Source organism: Lynx rufus, unplaced genomic scaffold (assembly GCF_022079265.1).
Source record: "Lynx rufus isolate CCGP_SWC_20201006 ecotype Redwood Valley unplaced genomic scaffold, mLynRuf1.p SCAF_13, whole genome shotgun sequence".
Taxonomy (NCBI): domain Eukaryota; kingdom Metazoa; phylum Chordata; class Mammalia; order Carnivora; family Felidae; genus Lynx; species Lynx rufus.
In genome coordinates, this window is record NW_025814827.1 from 26,328,966 (window position 1) to 26,351,067 (window position 22,102).

At 41.3% G+C, this 22,102-nt stretch overlaps 1 protein-coding gene across 1 annotated transcript in view; it reads left to right on the forward strand.

Moving 5' to 3' along the window:
- Nucleotides 1-22,102, forward strand: part of SHC4 (SHC adaptor protein 4) — a 123,901-nt gene that overhangs the window by 25,143 nt on the left and 76,656 nt on the right. The window contains exon 2 of the mRNA XM_047075141.1: nucleotides 14,233-14,303. Coding sequence (XP_046931097.1) covers nucleotides 14,233-14,303 — 71 coding nt within the window. The remainder of the gene's footprint in view (nucleotides 1-14,232; nucleotides 14,304-22,102) is intronic.

Consider the following 22,102-nt stretch of genomic DNA (forward strand, 5'->3'; position numbering starts at 1 on the left):
AATATTATTGGCCAAGTCAGGAGCTGCACCAACTTCAAAGGAGCAGGAGAAGTGTGACCCTAGTATGTACCAGGAAGGCAAAAAATTGGAAGTACTTGTACAACAGCCCTAATAACTCCCACATACACAAAGAAAGGAGTGGAGGAAGTAGCTAAATGAAGACAAAAGGGAAGGATAAGGTGTCCAGAAGAATGAAGGTCTTCCAGTGATTTAGAGAAACTTGCTTTTTAAACCATAGGTCTCTAGTTAAATGGCTGTTGGGATCAATTATTCAGCTGTTCTTCCTGTAAGCAGCACTGTTAAGACTTCTCTTGTGAATGTATTAATGCTTTGACACAACCTGGGATTTCACTGGGCCCATCAGGAGAGCGTCGTCAATTAGTATTAAAAGCATCTGAGGGGCGACTGGGTGGCGCAGTCGGTTAAGCGTCCGACTTCAGCCAGGTCACGATCTCGCGGTCCGTGAGTTCGAGCCCCGCGTCGGGCTCTGGGCTGATGGCTCAGAGCCTGGAGCCTGTTTCCGATTCTGTGTCTCCCTCTCTCTCTGCCCCTCCCCCGTTCATGCTCTGTCTCTCTCTGTCTCAAAAATAAATAAAACGTTAAAAAAATTTTTTTTAAAAAACAAAAGCCTCTGATGTGAGTAGGGCCAGTATTCTAATTCTCATTTTCATTTTGAGGAACCAGTCCAGCCACTTTAGAGACTTTCTCCAAGAACAATAGAAAACAGGATTCCCATCTCCTAGGATTAGGCCTACACAGTGATAAAAATCTCTTAAAAGTTTCTTAGGAGACTGGGACACAGTGCTAACACCTGGTTACTCCCCACCAGGGCCTTAGCTCAAAGCTATTGGGTGCAGCTTTTGAATCTTGATAAACATTAAAATGGAATATTAGATACAAGGCCCTTAAGAGGTTTCTGCAAAGAGCACATGGAGAATATTTTGGTCAAGGAGAATTCACCTTTGGACAATAATGCAATTCCTGTTTTCCAACAAATGCAGAGGATGATTGACATGGTGTGGAATGAAGCACAGTACTTAGTGTCTTAGGTGGTGGATATGGCAATCATTCTTCAAGTCACTATGAGATTAAACATCTACCACCCATGGAGGATGGTTGGCCTTACCATTCTTCTTGATGTAAAAAAAAAAAAAAAAAAAAATGAATGAAAAAGTCCAGATACTCAGGCTTTTGAACATGGAGCAGAAGAGGAAACTTCCAGCAGGGTAGATGTTCAGATTTTTAAAAACCTATTCAGTTCAATCAACCAAAGTATATTTTGAGGGGCTGCTGTCTGCCAGGCAGTATTCTAGGTATTAGGGATAGAGCAATTTCAGCTCCTTGTTACTTAGAATGAGGGTTTGAGTGGGTGGGTGGAGGAGAGACACAGTGTAGTATCTTTAATCGAGGGGTTTTCAGTTTCCTGAATTCATCTGCATTTTAAATATCTTCCCAGACTATACCCATCACGGAGCATGGGACACTTCGGGGGTGGGGTGGAGGGGTAAGCATCACAGGAAAAACTCTTACCTGACCCAGGTACCATGGGGGAATTGCTGTCGGCAGATGCCACATCGATAGGAGGTACTGATCTCTTAAGTCAGTGTCCAACACACTAGATACTATCTTGCAGTTTTGAAAGATGCAGGGCTTGGAGTCTTCCTGAGATAGTAAAGTTCTCCAGGTCAGGGGGATAACACAACATATCACAGCTTTAAGCATAAAGAGACCTGGTTTCTTCTCCATTAACCAGCTCTGTGGCCCTTGAACAGAACACCAAACCTCTAAGAATTAGTTTTCCCATCTGTAAAAGGAGTGTCATACACTTACTCAGGGTCTGTCATAATTTTATTGCAAGGATCCAATGAGATAACACTGTGAAAACAGTGTAAATCTCTGTGTAAAAGCACGTGGTCGCATATCCGATGGCGCTTCTGGCCATGCCCAGAAGCAGAAAGAGCTGCCGGAATCTCCACCCACGTGGGTGTCAAGTTATTCCTGCAAGAGGTCCACAGGTCGTAGCCCTCCAAGAGTTCTCAGTGTGCTTTTTTTGCCAGAAGGATGACCTCCAGCTGAGTACTGTGTCTGTGCTAAAGTCTGTAGGCAGAGATGAAACCTCTCTCAGTTCAACAAAATCCCCGTGTGTGAGGGGTTCTCAATGGGAGTAGGCCTGTTGGTATGCGGCACAGCTTAGCCGTCTCATGTGATGCGGATGGCTGTCATACTTTCCTCGCCCACAGACGACAGGCACTTTTTTTCAGACAAATTGGAAGCTTTCTTTGGCCAGTTGTAGATAGCTCATATCCTAGTATATTAGAGTGTCATCAAAGTACCAACCAGACTGAGATCTTTATTGCTTATCTGGGCTTTTAGAACCCAAGACCCTCTATTTGCAGGATCCCGGGTCACCCACTGTCAAAGAGAAACTTCTGAATCAATTTAACACTTTCCTTATTTAATTCTAAAATTTCCCCAGGAGATAATATATTTAAGACATTATCAGCTCTGCTTGCCTTGAGGGACTTTAAAACAGCAAATGTTTTCTCCATCTGCTGTGGGCCAAGGAGTCTGCTTAGTTGGGAAAGAGCATAGAGGATGAAGGGTGGCCAAGGGTGCCAAGATTTGCCCCCTTCATAGCCCAGCTTTGGTTCGGGCGGGAACCCAGCCAAGGCAGCTCTTGCTTTTGGAAGAACAAGCAGAATACACAACTTACTTTTAGAAGATTTCATCTTTGTAAACAGTGAGGTCTCGGAGGGTTGAAATTTCTTGGTTGCCAAGACCCTGACTGCAAACTAATGAACAAATCCAGATAGTCAGGCTTTTGAACCTGGAGCAGGAGAAGGCGCTTTCAGCAGGGTATGTGTTTGGATTTTTAGACATATATTCAATTCAATCAATCAAAGCGTATATGTGTGTAGTTGAAGTATAATTAACCAATTAACCAAAGTATATTATGCATGCCAGGTGGCATTCTAGATGTTGAGGGCAGAGCAGTCTTAGCTCTTTGCTACTAACCTTCTAGTGGCAGGGGAGACAGACAGCAAACAAACTAATACATGATGTTGTTAGCAATAAGTGCTCTGAAGAAAAACAAATACAAGAGAACAGAGAATGGTAGAGAGAGGGAAGGTGTCAGCTGCTTTGTGCTATTGGATGCAAGTTTCAAAAGTGCTATAGGATCACTCTAAGAAAACTCAGTCTTTGCCAAGACCACTGGTGCCTCTTTCACTGAAGCCTGTCTTCTTGTTTGTCTCAATGAACTCCCTCTAAGCTTGCTCCCCAATATTGTTCCCTGTTCCAGAGGAGGGGCCCTGCAGCTCCATTGTCTACCTGCTCAGGTTTTCCTAAAACCCTTCCACTAAATAAGGGGAAGGACTTTCTATTCCCTTCTCAAACAACACATGTACTGACTCAAATCTGGCACAAGGAGGGCTTTGACCAGCTTAACTTCAGGATTATTTTAACTGGCAACATACCCCTTTAAGAAGGAACACATTACAGATGGTCCAGTTAGGATGCAGGTTATTTTGAGACTTCCTGAATATCATTTCTTGGCTACTTCGTTCAAATAAATCATTTATTGCACTGTAAGAGGTGCTGGGGATAATGATGACTAAGACTCACTCCCTGCCCTTGAGAAGCCCACAGTCCAGCTGTGGGTGTAGACATTTAAAAAGACAAATTGCAGCACCACTGGGTGAATGCAACCTTGGGGTGTGACCAGGATGCTTCGGGAGCCCAAGGGAAGAGCAATGAACTCTGCCTCAAGAGTGCTGGAGAAGACTTCAAACAACTTTAATGATTTCTGATGCCTCATTTATTTATTCATTATTCATCCATTCATACATATTGCCTGCACAGTTTACATCAGGGTCACACACTGTCTTGCAGATATTGTTGTTTGGCCTGTTACTGTTGCTTGGTAACAACTTTATTGAGATGTAATCGATATACCGTACAATTCACTCATTTAGAGTATGCAATGGTTTTTAGTGCAAATACCACCCATTTTAAAACATCTTCATCAACCTCCAAAGAAACCTTGTACTCTTTAGCAGCCACCCTCCATCCTCCCAGATTTTCCAACCCTCTTTTCTAGCTCTATAGGTTTGTCTGCTCTGGACATTTCACATAAATGAAATCACGTGACATGTGGTCTTTTATGACTGCCTTCTTTCTCTTAGAATAATATTTTCAAGGTTCGTTTATGTTGTAGCATAAATCAGTACTTCATTCTTTTTTTATTGCCAAATGCTATTCCAATGCATGATACATCCTTTTTGTTGATCCATTCATTGGTTTGATGGATACTTGGTTGTTTCTACTTTTTGGCCATTATGAATAATGCTGCTATGAACATTCATGTGCAAGATTTTTGTATGGAGATATGATTTCAGTTTTCATCATATTTAAGTGTGGAATTGCTAGGTCATATGGTAATTCTTTTTATTTACTTATATATTTATTTAATTTTTTTAATGTTTGTTTGTTTGTTTATTTATTTATTTACTTATTTAGAAAATGAGTGGGGGAGAAGCAGAGAGAGAGGGAGAGAGAATCCCAAGCAGGCTCTGCACTGATAGTGTAGAACCTGATGCAGGGCTTGATCTCATGAACCCTGAGATCATGACCTGAGCTGAAATCAAGAGTCAGACACTTAACTGAGTCACCCACGTGCCCCTCATATGGTAATTTTAAGTTTAACTTATTCAGGAATCGCCCAGCTGTTTCTCCTAGTGACTGTACCATTTTACATTCCCAAATCAGCACTGCATGAGGGTTCCAGTTTCTCCACATCTTCACCAACACTTGCTATTTTTGGTACATTTGTTTTTTAAATGATGGCTATCTCAGAGGGCATGTAGAGATACCTCACTGTCATTTTGATTTGCATTTCCCTGTTGATGGATGATATTGAGCATCCTTTTATGTTTATTAAGATTTTTTTTATTATTGAGTTGTAAAATTTTTTATGTATTCTATATCCAAGTCCATTATCAGATATATCATTTGTAAATATTTTCTCCCATTTTGTGGGCGGTCTTTTCACTTTCTTCAAGGTGTCCCTTGAAGCACAGAAGTATTTAATTTTTATGAACTCCAGTTTTTCTATTTTCTTGTTTTCTTGTGCTTTTGCTATTATATCAAAGGGCCTGAGTTTTTCCTATTTTATTTTATCATTTTAACTCTTATACATAGGTCTTGGATCCATTTTGAGTTTATTTCTACATATGGTATGAGGCGTATGGTCCAATTTCATGCCTTTTTTTTTTTAATGTAGATATCCAGTTGTTTCAGCACCATTTGTTGAAAAGACTGTCCTTTTCCCTTTTGAATTATTTTGACACCCTTGTCAAAAATCAGTTGACAGTAAACCTGAGTATTTATTTCTGGATTTTAATTCTATTCCTTTGATCTAGGTGTCTATCTTTATGTCATACCACACCTGTCTCGATTGTGTTGCTGGGTAGTAAGTTTTAAAATTGGGACATCTGGGTCCTCTTTGTTCTTTTTCAAGATTGTGCTGGCAATTCTGGGCCTCTTGAATTTCCTTCTGAATTTTAGGATCAGCTTGTCAGTTTCTGCAAAGAAGCCATCTGGGATCTTGATAGGAATTGAGTTGAATCTGTAGATTAGTTTTGAGAGTATTACTATCTTAACAACATAATCTGATCCATAAACGTGGGATATCTTTCCATTTATTATGATCTTCTTGAATTTCTTTTAATGATATTTTATAGTTTTAAACATATGTTTTGCATTTACTTTGTTAAATTTATTCATAAATATTTTATTATTTTTGAATAAAAAGAATTCTATTACAGTGAAATTGTTTCTTAATATCATTTTTGGATTGTTCTTTGTGAGCTGTTGGTTTTTGAAATTAGGAAAACTTACAGATAAAGTCTGACTCTGACTTCCTGTGAAAAATCAGATCTAGTTTCCCAAATAGCAACAAAGGACTGGAGTGCGTAGTTTGGGTTCTGTCCTACTTTTAGGCCATTTCGTTCTGAGTTTGTCCTCATCTGGCTACTTTCTTATATCTGGATTAATTCAATCATTAACATTGTAATTATTAAGCAATGAGTTTTTGACCTTTATGATTGGTCTTTTGGGAAATCTAAGTTATATATGATTTAATTGAATAAGGGATTAATAGTATCTAAATGTTTAATATGATAATTAAAAAAAATTTTTTTTAATGTTTCTTTATTTTTGAGAGAGAGACAGAGAGACAGGGCGTGAGCAGGGGAGGGGCAGAGAGAGGGAGACACAGAACTCAAAGCAGACTCTAGGCTCTGAGCTGACAGCACAGAGCCTGATGCGGGGCTCAAACTCACAGACCATGAGATCATGACCTGAGCTGAAGTCGGATGCCCAACAAACTGAGCTACCCAGGAGCCCCTAATATGATAATTTTTATATACATATCCTGTCCTTTCTCAAAAGTTATTCAAGCCAGGGGTGCCTGGGTGGCTCAGTCGGGTAAGTGTCCGACTTCAGCTCAGGTCATCATCTCATGGTTTGTGAGTTCGAGTCCCACATTGGACTCTGTGCTGACAGCTCAGAGCCTGGAACCTGCTTCAGATTCTGTGTCTCCCTCTCTCTCTGCCCCTCCCCTGTTCATACTCTGTCTCTCTCTCTCAAAAGTGAGTAAACATTTTTTAAAAAGTTATTCAAGCTATATCTTATTCATCTCAGGAACATTGGTGAGCTAGGCTCTCCACTAAGGATACAAAGAAGAAACAGACACCATTCTTGCTTTAAAAGAGATACACACACATTAACAAAAAGTGCCATATGGGCAACTAGAGTTTTATAAAAGGTCTGCTAGAAGTCCATAGAGTGTGCAGAGGAGGACTTAGGAAAGGGAGTGTGGTCAAGACTGTGGGTAAGGAAGGGGGAGAAGAGGAGAGGATTCATGAAAGAAGTGACCTTTGCATGATGATAGTTGGGAACTCGTCCACCATGCTAAGAAAGTTGGATCTTTTCCTGGGGACTGGTGTTTTCTCTAAAGGGTGATTCTTGGACCACCCATAGCAGAATCACCTGAGTGCTTATTAAAATGCAGTTTCTCAGACCTACTGAAGCAGAATCTCTCAGAGCCCAGGAATCTGCTTTTTAAAATCTGCTTTTTAAAATATGCTTTTTAAATTTCTCTGGTGATTTTGAAGTTCTATAAAGTTTGAGAAGCTCTGTTTGAGGATGGAGGCCCTGTAAAGTTTTTAAGTGGGAGTGGAGTAGGATAAGATGGAGTGATATCATGCCAGACATGAGTTTCAGTAAGGTGTTAGCTGCATTGCAAAAAGCATATTTAGAGGGTGGGACACCAGAGACTGTCGTCCTGGGGTTATGTTCAAAATTCAGTACTAGGGTGAAACTCAGGTAAAGAATACACTGGACAGTCCCTAAGATCTCCCACATCTGTACTCCTGGACTGTCAAAGGTCAGAGTCAGTGTCTTATGTTTTTGTTTGTATTTATAGGGAGGTCCCCTTTCCCTGGGGCAATTGAGGTCAAAGTCTAGGTTGGGACTACAGGGTTGAACAAAGAGATTGTTCTCTTGCTTACTGCCAGCCAAATGGATATAGTTTATTTCAAGTGCATTGAACATGATGTGATGTAACTGACAGGCAGAGCTTGCCTAAATGAGGATGGTAAAAGTTGGGGCAGGAGGTGGAGTTGAGGGAAGAAGAAAGTTGATATGGAGCTTGAACTGCTCAGCCCCTGACTGGGTGACAGGTTTAAAAGCAGGGGAAGAGTTGAGTTGTCTGGCTCACGTAAGTAGGTAGATGGTGACACTGCTTGAGATCAGAAATGTAAGTGGAAGTATAATGTGGATATATTTAATTTGAGATGAAATTGGAATATTCCTGTAATTATACTAGTCAGAAGCATGCAAAAGAACTTGTGTTGGAAATCTCTGTGCCATCAGCGCCCAGGTAATAATTGAAGGCATACACGGTAGAGACTGACTTTATTGGACTGGAGTAGAACTTGGAAATCAGAATTTCTTAAGCTTCACTTGTGTTCTAATGTTCAGTCATGGTTGAGAACCAATGGTATAGCATGAGAAGAGAAGGGACAATTGTTTAAAGAAAAGACAGGGGTGAAAATAAGGAACTAGCAAAGGAGACTAAGAAGGAACAGTCAGAAGATAAAGGTGAGGAATCAGAGAAAATGCTCTCATGAAAGCCAAGCAGGGAGAGAAGATCAGAGGAAAGAGAAGGAGGTAGGTAGAGGTCAGCAATGGCAGTGCCCTAGGCAGATGAACCGGAGAACAGAAATGGTTCTCTAGAATGGATCATGAGAAGGTAGTCGGTTTGCTCAGGCAGTTTCAGTAGAGTCTTGAGGCCAGGAACTACTATAGTGAGTTGAGACATGCGTAGAAAGAAAGGAAGCGGAGACAAAGTCTCAAGATTATGAAGAGAATGTCCTCCCTCTAATCCCCCCTTTTTTAGTGGGAAAAACTGGAAGTTATTTAAAGGTGGCGAAAAATCCTGCAGTGTTTTTGGGGAGCATTGGTGGCCTCTACTATTGTCAGGCATTTATTGCATGAAGGTCAAAGTTCTGATGGTTTCAGAGTGTCATTCTTCCCTGTCTTATGAAATGCAGGGCCTATGCCTGAAGCCTTCTCTTCAACAGTATTTTCCTGTACTCCTAGCACAGAGGCAGGCACATTCTAAGGAAGGAATACTGTATGCTATTGAAAAAAAAAATGGATTTAACCCTACTTAATAATTAATAAGCTGTGGTTCCTACAGGTTAAGGTAGGCTTATATTATTTTTATTAATATGTTAATTTTTATAATTATATAATTTTCATGATAATATAATTAACTTTTATGATAATATAATTATTATATTAATTTTTTAATTTTTAAAGTATTTATTTATTTTGGAGAGACAGAGAGAGACAGAGCACGAGCAGGGGAGGAGCAGAGAGAGAGGGAGACACAGAGTCCGAAGCAGGCTCCAGGCTTTGAGCTGTCAGAACAGAGCCTGATGCAGGGCTCAAACTCATGATGAGATCATGACCTGAGCTGAAGTTGGGTGTTTAACTGACTAAGCCACCCAGATGCCTCGGCTTTATTAATTTTTAAACCCAGTAATAATACTACCTACTTATTAAGGAAACAAACAATATAACTGCAAAGTGAAAAGTAAAAACCTGCCTCTCTCCCATTCCCAGAGGTAATCACCATTAATGGTTTCTCATGTGTCCTTCAGACATTCTTTCTGAGGATATAAGAATATATATCCGTTCTCTTTGGGTAATAGAGTCAAAGTCCTCATTCTGTAAAAGAGTCAGTATGAGAAATTCTCATAAGCTAGCTATCATGCCTCCTCTCTGAAAACCCCAGTAATGTCTTCAAAAGCCCAGGATACACACAGCTATGAATAGGCTGTTCACCTCTCCCTGGGAGCAAGTGGTTGAAGCTCAGACAGTACAAAAATATTATTGTTGCCTTGGGGCATGAAGAGAGAGCATGGGCTGGGAGTTAGGTAAGCTGTCTGTCAGGTGCTGAATGGGAAGGTTGTCTGAGCACTGCTGAGCTATGCTACTTTCTCACCAAGCTTGTATGCCTCTAATAAAGGTCTTCGGTGTCCTCTCGGGGTCATGAATTAGGGAGTGTCTTCTGTCTCATGTGCCACCTCCTGTGGTCCCCAGAAGAAGCTGGTTTCATCCTGTTCTCACTACCGTGGCCCCCAGGCTCATCTCATTGTTACCTACCTGAGTAGACCAAAGGAAGAGTCATTGGGAGCCAGCTCAATGACCCTCTCTGTTTTTTCTTTTCCTGTTATACAAGGCTTACACACAGAGTCCCAGGAATGGGCTACAGACTCTGGAATAAACCCCGATTCAGTCTCACTGAATAAATGAAACTGAGCCAGGCACTTCCCTTTAATAGACCTTAATGTCCTCTTCTATTAAATGGAATTAACAATAATGACTCAACTCATAGAAAGAGAAGATAAATCATCTCTTTCATGATTCTCCTATCCTTATGAGGCTGGGTTTCTTAAGAACAGAGACCATATCTTATTCAGATCCACATTTAATAAATGAGTGAGAGGTATCGTCATTCCCAGTTTATACCTAAACCAACAGACTAAATTTCTCCTTCCCCAGGCCTCGACACTCAACCACTGTCTGCGTATGTAGTCATCAGGTAGCTAAACAAAGAAAGCGGATGGATTCTTTTTATGTACTGCCCTTTCCCTGCTTCCTCATAGTAATGGTTTCTGAGTAGAATGAACTGTGTGAGTTCATGGGAAGACCAAGTCCATTCTGGGCTCCAGGTTAATTGTGAAAAATCAGGCATTGATTCCCTCCCTTCATTTTGCTTAGAGTGGCTTTCTCCACATACACCCATGGTGGAAGAGGAATTGTAGTTGTTGTCCTATCTCCTCAGGCATGACTCCTGTGTCTTCAGAAACTTCAGTTTATGACAGTGAGGCTGGCAGAAAGTATCACCTGTGCCACTGCTGACAGTCAAGTGTATGGAACAAAACCGAGGTTTCAGTGAAGGAAAGGGGATTGGAAGCAATGCCTGGGTCTGTCTCAGAAGGAAGCAACGAGGTGGTTATTGCCACGAAGTGTGATTAAGAACAAAGCCTTAGAATATTCTCTCTCTCCCTGTTTTTCCCCCTCTCTCTCTCCAGTAAAAACCCCTTTCCTCATTGATAACCCAAATCCCACCATTGGTGATTCATTTCACTGGACTGAGAATTGCCCCTACTACGACACTGTCCCTCACATGGGTGTTAAGCCTCATTGGCATTGGAGCATCCATATTCCACCTGACTCTCTTTGCCTCTTTTCCCATTCCTGTCTGATATGCAGCCTGCTCTCCCTTCCTGTTAAAGTCCCCACCATCCACTTTATCACCCAGGGCTCTCCCCTCCCACTGCCGCTAAACTGCCTGAGAAGGGGGCGTGTTCCCCCCAGCCTCCCACTTCACTACAAAACCTCTTCTATTAAGGCTGTTTGTTGCCAGTATCTAACATGGGGACTAACAAAATTAATAAACAGAGGAAATGACAAAGAAATCCAGAAGTCTTCCAAAGGTATCATCCTGGTTTATAACTCCTGAGTCTCCTTCTGAGTCTTCATTTCTCCTGGACTCCTCATTTATCCCCTAGGATGACAGACCAGTCAAACCTTCACCTTCCTCTGTCTCTTCTCTCCCTGTGCTCATTTTAAAGATACTGTTGGAGTTGAGCAATAGAAGCTTTACTCATTCTTTCAGCTAGTATTTATTGAGTACCAACATATCCCAGGCACTATCCCAGGTGCTGGGAATACAGTGCTGACCATGGTGTTTACAGTCAAAGAAATCAAGACAAGCAATAAACAAACAAGCTAACAAGTAAACCTGAAAAACAGTGGCATGAAGGTGATGAGTGAAGGCTGTGATGAAGGGTGACAGGAAGGGGCTTCTGGGGCAGTGACATTTGAGTTAAAACCTAAAGGATAAGAAGGAGTCGGTCTTAGAGAATGAAGAAGAACTAGGCAGAGATAGCAATGAGGGGAGAGGAAACAGCAAGTGCAAAGTCCCTGTGTTTGGAAAGAGTTGGGTGTATTTGAGGAATAGAAAGAAGGCCAATGTGGCAATGAAGTATATAGGAGGAGAAGTACACAGATGACATTGAGGAGATGGTAAGCAGGGGCCAGAAAATGCAGGGTCTGGGGGTTTATAGTAACAAGTTTGTTTTGATAATAAATGTCAGAAGTTTTAAGCAATGAAGGGACATGGTCTGATGTGTATTTTTTAATGTTTTATTTATTTTTGAGAGAGAGAGAGCAAGCAGGGGAGGGACGGGAGGGGGGGGACAGAGGATCCGAAGAAGGCATCTGCACTGACAGCAGAGAGAGAGAAAGAGAGAGAGAGAAAGTGGGAGAGGGAGAGAGAGAGAGAGAGAGAGAGAGAGAGAGAGAATCCCAAGCAGGCTCCATGCTGTCAGTACAGAGCCCAATGTGGGGCTCGAACTCACGAACCTTGGAATCATGACCTGAGCCGAAGTCAGATGCTCAACTGACTGAGCCACCCAGGTGCCCCTAAGGTGTATTTTTGAAAAAATTACTCTGGCTGAAAATTTAGGTGGAAAAATTTGGTGTTTGTTTACATTTCCCAAAAGTGTGCTGGTTATTATCACCTCATCTTAAATTGATGATTTACAGCTGAAGATGCCCCGCACATCTGTACTGACGCAGCCTCCTGGGGGAGTTGGAGATCAGCCCAGACCCATATCCCACCTGTGTGGGGAGCTCATTCTTTCTAGGGTGAGGGGTACAGAAAACAGAGGAGCAGGAGCTACGTTTTGAAATGGAAGAAGACACTGAGGGGCATGAAAAGCTGGAGCAGCCAGGGAGGATATGAAAACAATCTTTTTAATGCACCTTGACATGGAGCTCAGACTCTTAAGTCTCCTTTCCTGATTGTTCTGAGATGGGCTTTCTACCACATCCCCTAAATCTAGCTTTCCTCCCATAATAAGTCCTATGGGTTATTGAACAGAACTCTCCAGACATCACTTACTTCCCCGGTGTTCAAGCCTTGGGAAGTTAGGTGTGATTGGTATGAAGTGTTCAAAAATGTTTTTGTGTGTCAATACTGGAGACCCAAGAAGAATGTGACAAACAGGAATCTGACTGAGAATGGCCAGGTGATTGTTCTGGCCAGGGTCCTCTCCCCCGCACTAGGCTATGCAACATTTGGTAGACTGACCTGCTGTTAGGATGCTAAATCTGCAGAATTTGCTCAGAAATACTACAAGAAGTGTCTGGGAAGGCCCCCACCCTCCCAGATCCTGCCATCTTTCCACATTGCTCTTGCCATTTCCAAGCAGAGGGAGCCTGGAAGACTTCCAAAGGAAAGCTAAACAGGAAGCATATAATTTCCAAGGAGCTGACAGATCACTTTCAATCAGACCGCTTGGCTCTCATAACATTTCCGAGCTCATTCTCAGAGAAACACTCTCCCTCGTCAGCTAAGGCTCTGCTAAGAGGATTTACTCCCACAGCCTCACTTGGCAAAGCTACACAGAAGACTACTAAGTCTGCATCCCTAGGCTTAATTCTTCTCCACCATTCCAGAATCCAATTTTCAACTGAAGGCTTGTCATTTCCTGGATACCCCATTGATGTCTTTCAGTCAACGGGTCCCAAACCAACTCATCATCTTCCCCTCTCCTGGTTTTCCTGTTTCTGTTAATGGAATCACTGTTCCCTCTGCTACCCTGGCTGGAAGCGTCTGAGTCATCCTTGACTCATCCTTCTCTCTTATTCTCTAGATCAAATCAACTGCCGAATCATGTAGTATCTATTTCCGTGATGTCACTTGAATTCATCCCCTCCTTCCTATTGCCACCATTTCTCCTCGGTGTGGGCTCTCATTACTTCCCCCTTGACAGGCACATCCTCACTAATAGCCCACCTCCATACTGCTGCTGACATGAGGCTTCTCTCACATACACACTGACCAACACCTCCCTCTCCTACCACAGCCTATCATGGTTCTCACTGCTACCACAGGACATATAAGCTGTGTTTTAGCTTATAAGGCACAATTCCTTTTCTAATACTCCATGTTCAAGGTAAATTTACTAATTCCTGGTGTGGGAAATTACTTTTTTTTTCCTTTCTTGAACCCTTTTAGTAAATGATCTTGTGAAAAAGGAAGATCTTCTATTACTGAATTCTGTATTTACGCATTTATATGCTTGTTTTATCTCCTCAGAAGATTCTCCATTGCTGTAGTGTTTGCCTCACATAACAATTGAGCACATGTAGGTACCCAGTGCTGTCCTAAGACCTTCACCCATGTGGAAAAAAATTAACTCATAGCAGAGAGAACTCTAAAATGCAGAGAAGTCGAGTAACTTCCTGAGGTTCCATAACTAATAAGTGGCAGAGCTAGGATTCAGATTCACACAGTCTGGCCCCAGAGCCCATGCTCTTCACCAATGAACTCACATTGTCTTTGTTAGCTGCATTCCTGGTATCATAGTTTGGATTTAGCTGATGTTTTATAACTGAACTGAAACTTAAGGCATGTGCCCATTAATGGTCAGAAATATCAATGGTAGACTGAGTGTGAGAATGTAACTTGATATCAGAAGCTGACTTAAGGTGTTTCCTAGGAAGTCACCATGAAGATGAGAAATGTCATCATGCTAGCTTTTTTCCTACTTACCCTTTTGTTTTGTTTTGTTTTTGTTATTCCAGTACATGGGCTGTATCGAAGTGCTACAGTCAATGAGGTCACTGGATTTTGGAATGAGAACGCAAGTTACAAGGTAAGAGAACAAAAGTAAGGCAGACTTTTGAGTGCTGTGGTTTGAAGTCATAATAGTTTTTCCCTGCAGGTATTTCATGCAAGCCTCCAAAGTCACCATGGGCTTTTATTTGAATGGCTGGAAGGTAGGAAATAGCCCAGTGACCTTGGATGAGTGGGTTTGTCTCATCATGTGAAAGATTTCCCAGTTGTGTCATGGAGCATCTGCATTCCATATAATAACTGATAAGATGATGCAGTCATAGAAATAGCTGGTTTCCCAGGTACCAAAAATACTTAAGATTATGTCTGGAAATTGAACATTATTGAAGAAGTAGCTGGAAAGAAGACCGGGGAAGAATTTTCTGTGTCAGAAATCCCAAGTTCTCCCCATTTGTGAGACATGAGAACTCACTTACTCCTTGTCTGAGTCTTCCTCCTCTGTATACAGTGAGCTGCATGGAAGGGTTGAACCAGGGGAGCCTTGCCCAGGGCGGCCCTAGACAGTGTAGGGGAAGAACCAGAGTCATTACACAGAGCACAAGTCAGAAGGAGAAATACAAAGCATGGTTCATTAAGGTCAAGTTCAAGGCAAGACTGGAAAGAGGAACAAGTGAATGCCCCCACTGGTAAGTGGGGTAATTGTGAGGTGAGGGGAAGAGGTGAGAGCACTGGGTTGATGTGAGTGATTTAGGATGAAGCCTTGGGCGTCTGTTCTGTGTGGTGCTACCGTGTGCATCTGTGGTTGTGGGCCACCTTTTCCAAAGGTGAATGTTCTCATTATGAAGAGAGGGTAACTCTTCCTAATACTCATCCCATGAAACTGTAGGCCTGGAAAAGGTGTCCTGTGGTTCAAAGTTTTGGGAAAAGGAATCCTATTGCTCTTTAGGAGAGTGGCAGTATCCACCAAAATATTAAAAACCCCAAGAAGCCCTGTGCAGTAGTTTAAAAAGTCTATCTCAAGATTGTCTAAACTTACATGGTTCCAGAGTCCTTTTTTCATGTAACATAAAGGAACATCCCACAGAACCCTAGCATTCCATGAAATGCTCTTTAGGAAATGCTATTTTAGACTCTCTGTGATGCATTCAAATCTGTCTTCCCAAGTTCCCCAGCAACCTTCAGTATTTCCTTTGGAGTCTCACAGATGAAATCTAATTCTACTTTTGTTTTGTACTCTTGGTGGCCACCTCAGTCCCTGGCACTTGGAGGAGGCTCGCTGGAGGTTTATTGAATAAATGTGTGGTTCCACCTGACTACCTCCTGGGATTTGGAGATAGCTGCATTTCTTCTTGCTGGAGTTTTCTCTTTCTCAGTCCCTTCAACTGTCCTGCAAGTGACCTAGTGTCTAGATGATTTTCTCCTCTATTAGCTCTACTTTGGATGTGTCCAGGCTTTATTTTCATCCTCACAATCCTTAACCTGGAGAAAGCCCTTCCTCTGATGCCGAGCAGATTACAGATGGGAGGTAGAGAGTGGCCACCCCGGGTACCTGGAATGGGGGCACAGGACGAAGGAATGCCCACTGTCTTTACCTGAGGATGACCGATTTTGTGTTCATTCATCTACGCATTTTCTGTCACTCAAATATTTATGGAGTTCCCATTAAATGCCTGAAACTGCTCAAGAATTAAGGATGCAGAAGTGTCTGGCCTCAGGGAGTTTATGTTCTAGCTGGGGGAACAAGACTATAGCAAGGAAACAGATAAATATACAATATAGTTTCATGTAGTAATAAGTGCCATTACTGTACTAATAAAGCAGGGTAAGGGGATAGAGATGTAGGGGGTGGGCTTTTATTTTTTAATTTTTATATTTCTAAAAAATTTGCGGATAACTGACATACAATGTTACAGTAGTTTCAGGTGTACAACATAGCAATTCAACTTCTCTACACTTTATGCTGTGCTCACCAAAGTGTAGTTACCATCTGCCCCGGGGCTGGGCTTTTAAATTTTATTTTCTGGGTATAACAATACCCTATGGTTACTTAGAACTATTTGGAAAATACAGAAACATATGAAAGAAGAAAATCACTCAGAATCTTACCTAAGATAATGTCTACCCACATTTTGTGTTTTGGATAACTTTCTGGTCTTTTTCTCATACATGAACTTACAGCGATTTTTATAGAAAATCTGGAAAATAGTTGATACTATTTCTACCATCTTGAGCATTTCTCTGTTGCTAAATATGCAGAACTATTATTTATTGTAATAAGATACGTGTCACATAAAATTTACCATCTTAACTAGTTTTAAGTGCACTCTTCAGTAGCATTAAGTACATTCATGTTGCTGTGCAACCATTGCTGCCATCCATCCCCAGAACTTTTTCATCTTCCCAGATGGTAACTCCTCGTTCCCTCCTCCCCTAGCCCATGGCAACCACCATTCTACTTTCTGTGTCTATGGATTTGACTACTCTGGGTACCTCATGTGAGTGGAATCATGTGGTATTTGTCCCTTTGTGACTGATTTGTTTCATTTAACACAATGTCCTCAAGGTTTACCACTAGACCAAACAATATAACTGCTTTGAAAGCATTTGGTGTGTATTGCTAGATTGCTATGCAGAACTGACTGCTTGATATTCCTTTCTCTCAGTCATGTAGTATCTTTTTTTTTTTTAGTATCTATTTTTTGCATCTTTGTGAGCTTGTAAGTCTATATTTTCCTATTGTTTAGTAAATGGTAACAGGTTATTTTGTTCTATTCCGTGAAGATTCAGTTTATAACTAATGTACACACCCCGGGGAAGGTGCCTTGTATGGTATCTGGGTATTATTCTTCGTGGATGTGTCCATGTGTGGCTCAGGCATGGTAGATTGTGCTCTGGGCAGGTTTGTGCAAGCTTAAGGGTCGTTTATTTTCTTGAAAACCTCGAATTCCTATCCCACTTCCCAAATATTTACTTTTCTTCTCTCTCTCTCTCTCTCTCTCTCTTTTAGCTCTTTCTCCTTTCTTCTCTCCACTTATATGTATTTTGACATTTGGTCAATTTTCAAGTTGCTTTATTAGCAATGGTCTTAGATGTTATCATTAAAACATTAAGTTTAATCAGGTTTCAAGCTACTTTTTAAAATTTTTTAATGTTTATTTATTTTTGAGAGAGAACGAAACAGAGTGTGAATGGGGCAGGGGGCAGAGAGAGAGGGAGACACAGAATCTGAAATAGGCGCCAGGCTCTGAGCTGTCAGCACAGAGCCCGACACAGGGCTTGAACTCAGGAACTGTGAGATCATGACCTGAGCCGAAGTTGGACACTCAACCAACTGAACCACCCACATGCCCCTAGGTTTCAAGCTATTTTAAATTTAAATGTCACATATTCACACAGTTTCACTTAACTCATAATCCTACTTCATCAAAGAAAAAGATTTCACTGGACCAGTTAGAATTCCAAAAGAAAGAAGTCATTTTGTAGGACCACAGCTATCTCCCTATATTTACTGTCAAACATAAACATGAAATCAATCAGGTGTGAATGCTAATAAACTAGTGTATCTAACTGCCACTACAGATTCCAATGATGATATTTCAGGCTGATGTCCCACCCATGATAAATGGTCTCACCATCTCTAAATTAGTTAATACGTTATTCCAGATAATCGGGAGACAGTAACAGGAAATTCCTGAAAATAAAGGAGGAGCCATGATTTCAGATATAACAGGTGGGTCAGCATTTGAACACAGAAGAAAGGCAGAGTAGAATTCTTGTCTTCGTGACGGACTTTTCTGCCAATTGTTTGAGGCCTCAATGCGCAGGGTTTCTAGAACACAGAGAATACTCAAATAGAGCAGAGAAAAGAAGAAAAGGACAAGAGGCCATTCACTTTCTCAGCAGTTCCCTGGATCATACCCCTTTCAAAGCTTCCATCATGCCCCTCCACTTTGACTCCAGATTTAGTCCCCCAAAAAAGTCCCGTGGGTGGCTTTTACTGTTGTTCCTGCACTAGTTCTTACCCAGGCGTTTATTCTCTTGACTGATTTAGGATGGGAGCTTAGTTTTTAGTAATCAGGTATTCAGGCAAAAGGGCAAAGGAGGAGGTTTTCCTGGTAGAAAAGAGAAACAAGATCATTAGGACGACAAAGACTCACAGCCACAGTTGTCTTCAACTTGTTCTGAAAACAATAGCAATAGGAAATAAGAGAAAGGGAAAGTGAAAATCATGACAAGGATGATATAGTCATTTGCTCTCTTGTAAAAGGGTTTCTATCATGGTTTTTAAAACAAAGCTAAAGAAAACAAAAACCCTCATTCAATCTAAATCGGGGCACACACACGTGCATACACACTCACACAAAATAAATCAGGTCATTAAAACCTAACTCCTGGTTTCCCTCCTTTGAGTAAGCATCCACATCTTGCAACGGAGAAAAAAATCTTCCCTCTCTCCCTAGAGGTGCCTCCTTCTTTGTGTCTAGCTAGGAACCTACGTCAGATACTGAAGGAGGGATAAACATGTGTATCAGGGTGGAGCCACCAAGTGGAGCTGGTGGGACAGGGCTTGACTTTCAAGTCTAAAGAACAGAACTTCGTAGGAAACTGTCGAGGGGACAGTGAGTTCATTGCATTTATTGTAGGACATCACTTACTTCCAGGGGCAGGACACAGTGCTGGTGGGAGGGATCTCCAGATCACTGTCTTACTATTCTCCCTGCTTCCTGTATTTACTGTCTTATGTTTGTAACTCATATTTGGTAATTAAATCAGCCAGGCTAAGCATGAGACACCCAGCATGGGATCTGCCCACGCCAGGCTCCAGGACAGCTGGGAAGCAGCAGCTGGCAGTGGGTTTGCCTCATTCCCATGATTATCATCCCTGGGGGTCTACGAAGGAACATGGGGAGCTGTTAGACAATGGGTGGTAAAGCTCCCTGTTGGGGATCCTGGCTTAAGATTCATTTTCTCTAGCCGATCTTAAGGGGCCACAAGTCATGGAATATTTATCTGCCCCATTCCATTCCATTCCACGAGGGAAGAAAAACCTTGGTTAACATTGTTTTTTGAACTGCTGCCATAGACACTAAGCAGGCTATTTGTGTGATTTGGTACTAGATAAGGCAATGAGGAAGCAGAGATCGTAATTCAGAGGATATTGTAATTGGACTAATTTCCTGTTTGAAACGTTACTGCTAATGAACAGTGATTCTGCAAATTTAATTCACTATCTTGAAATTTTGATTCTTTGGCTTCAACAGGGCATTAAACTCAGTTCTTCAGAGACAAATGTGTGTGTGTGTGAGAGAGAGAGAGAGAGAGAGAGTTAGCAACCATTTGATGTAAAGCAGATCCAAGAAGCAGCTGAACATTTACATAAAGGCCTGTGTTTATAGTTTCTAAGAAATGTGAGCATGAGGAGGGAAAGTATTCTGTAGAGGTCAAATATCTGTATGTTTGGTGGCTAAATTAAGATATCTGTTTGAAAACAGGCTGGCATTTAGCTAACTGTCCTGAGGATTATAGGAATGGGATTCGGTTGCAGCTACCCGTGGATGAGTGTATCTCTGCATAAAACGGAGTAACTGTACCGAATCTGGTGTGTGGGTTCTTTGTTGACTTGTGAGGAGATCACCGGACTTAGTAGGACTGTAGCCCACAGAGCACACAAAATAAAGACTGCCATATGTGAATATAAAAGACTGAGTCCATTAACTTGCCAGGCAAAGGAACACTCCTTAATGAAGAAATTTGCTGAGGAGAGTGGTGAGGAGAAAAAAAAAATCAGGAGTTTTTAAGTTTTTGTTTATGATGGTCATGCTAAGGATTGAAAACAAGCACTCTGGCTGAGATGGAATGTATGTGGTTGGATAAAACAAGTGCCATTGTTCATTGGTCAGGAAAGAATGTTAAGACCTCAGTAAGGGTCCAGTGTCCCAGGGTCAAGGTTTATAACCTTTATCAGCTGGTGGGAACAGTTACAGTAAAACCTAACAGTCAAACACTCTTTGGCAAGCACTGATGCAAGTGGACGTGCTTCTTGTCTCACACGTGTAGATGTCAGGAAGCTCTTGCTGGAGGTTTTGGGCTGTGTGTGTGTGTGTGTGTGTGTGTGTATGGGTATGTATGGACAATGACTGTTTCTTCTAGTTTCAAGTTTCACTGCTCCCCAGTTCCTCACAGCCTATTTAGTACTGAGATCTCATTTCTCAGATATCTGAGATGAAATAGTCAATTAAATTCCTTTTAGAAGACTCCAAAGATCTAGTAATAAAAAAAAATGTTTCCAAGCATTGGGAGGGGTTCTGATAGCATGACAGTGTGAAATGAAGGGAGAGAGAATATGAAAGTCAATGACATTGTTTTGCTCAGTCATTAGCACAGTGTATTTCAAGTATAGGTGCACAGTTACTATTTGAATGAACAGGTGTAAGGCCAAGAAATATAGTTACTAAAGCAACCCACAGAATAGAAATAGTATTTTCAAATCATATATTTGATAAAGGGTTAATATCCAGAATATATAAAGAACTTATACAACTCAACAACAACAAAAACCAAACAACTCTATGAAAAACTAGGCAAAGGACTTAACCCATTTCCCAAAGAAGATATACAAATGGACAATAAGCACATGAAAAGATGCTCAACATCACTCATCATTAGGCAAATGCAAATCAAAACCATAATGAGGTTGTACTTTACATTCATTAGAATGTTATTTAAAGCACAGAGACACACACACAAATCCCCAAAACAGAAAATAACAAATGTTAGCAAGGGTGTGGAGAAATTAGGAACTCTTGTGCATTCTTGGTAGCAATGTAAAATGGTACAGCCACTATGGAAAACTGTATGGGAGTGTCTCAAAAAGTTAAAAATAGAACTACCATATAACCAGCAATTTCACTTCTGAAGGTAGTTCTAAATGAACTGAAAACAGTGACTCAAACATATTTGTATATCCATGTTCAGAGCGGCATTATTCACAATACACAAAAGCAACCCAAGTATCTATTGTCCAATGGACAATAGATAAACTAAATGTGATACATACACACACACACACACACACACACACACACACACACATAATGGAATATTAGCTTTAAAAAAGAAGAAAATGCTGCCAGTTGTGGCAACATGCATGAACCTGAAAGGTATTATGCTAAGTGAAATAAGTCAGAGAAAGACAAATACTGCATGGTATCACTTATATGTGGAATTAAAAAAAATTTTTTTAATGTTTATTTATTTTTGAGAGAGAGAGAGAGAGACAGAGCATGAGTGGGGAAGGGGCAGAAAGAGAGGGAGACAGGATCTGAAACAGGCTCCAGGCTCGGAGCCGTCAGCACAGAGCCCAATGCAGGCTTGAACCCACAAGCCGTAAGATCATGACCTGAGCTGAAGTAAGACACCCAACTGACTGAGCCACCCAGGCGCCCCTCACTTATATGTGGAATCTTAAAAAAAAAAAAAAAAAAAAAAAGGAACAACAAAAACATCCAATTCATTGAAGCAGGGTGGAATGGTAGTTGCCAGGGGCTGGGGGTTGAGGGAAAATGTGGAGATGCTGGTAAGAGGGTACGAACTTTTAATTATAAGATGAGTCAGACCTGAAGATCTAATGCAGAGCATGGGGACTCCAGCTGATAATAGTGTATTGCATAAGTGAAATTTGCTGCTACTAGATCTTAAGTGTTCTCACACACACAGACACGCACAAAAATTAAATATGGGAGGTGATGGATGTGATCATGAACTTGATTGTGGGAGTCCTTTCACAACGTATATGTATATCAAATCATCACATTGTACACTTTAAAAATGTTAGTTTTATTTGTCAATGATACCTCGATAAAGCTGGAAAAAAAAAAG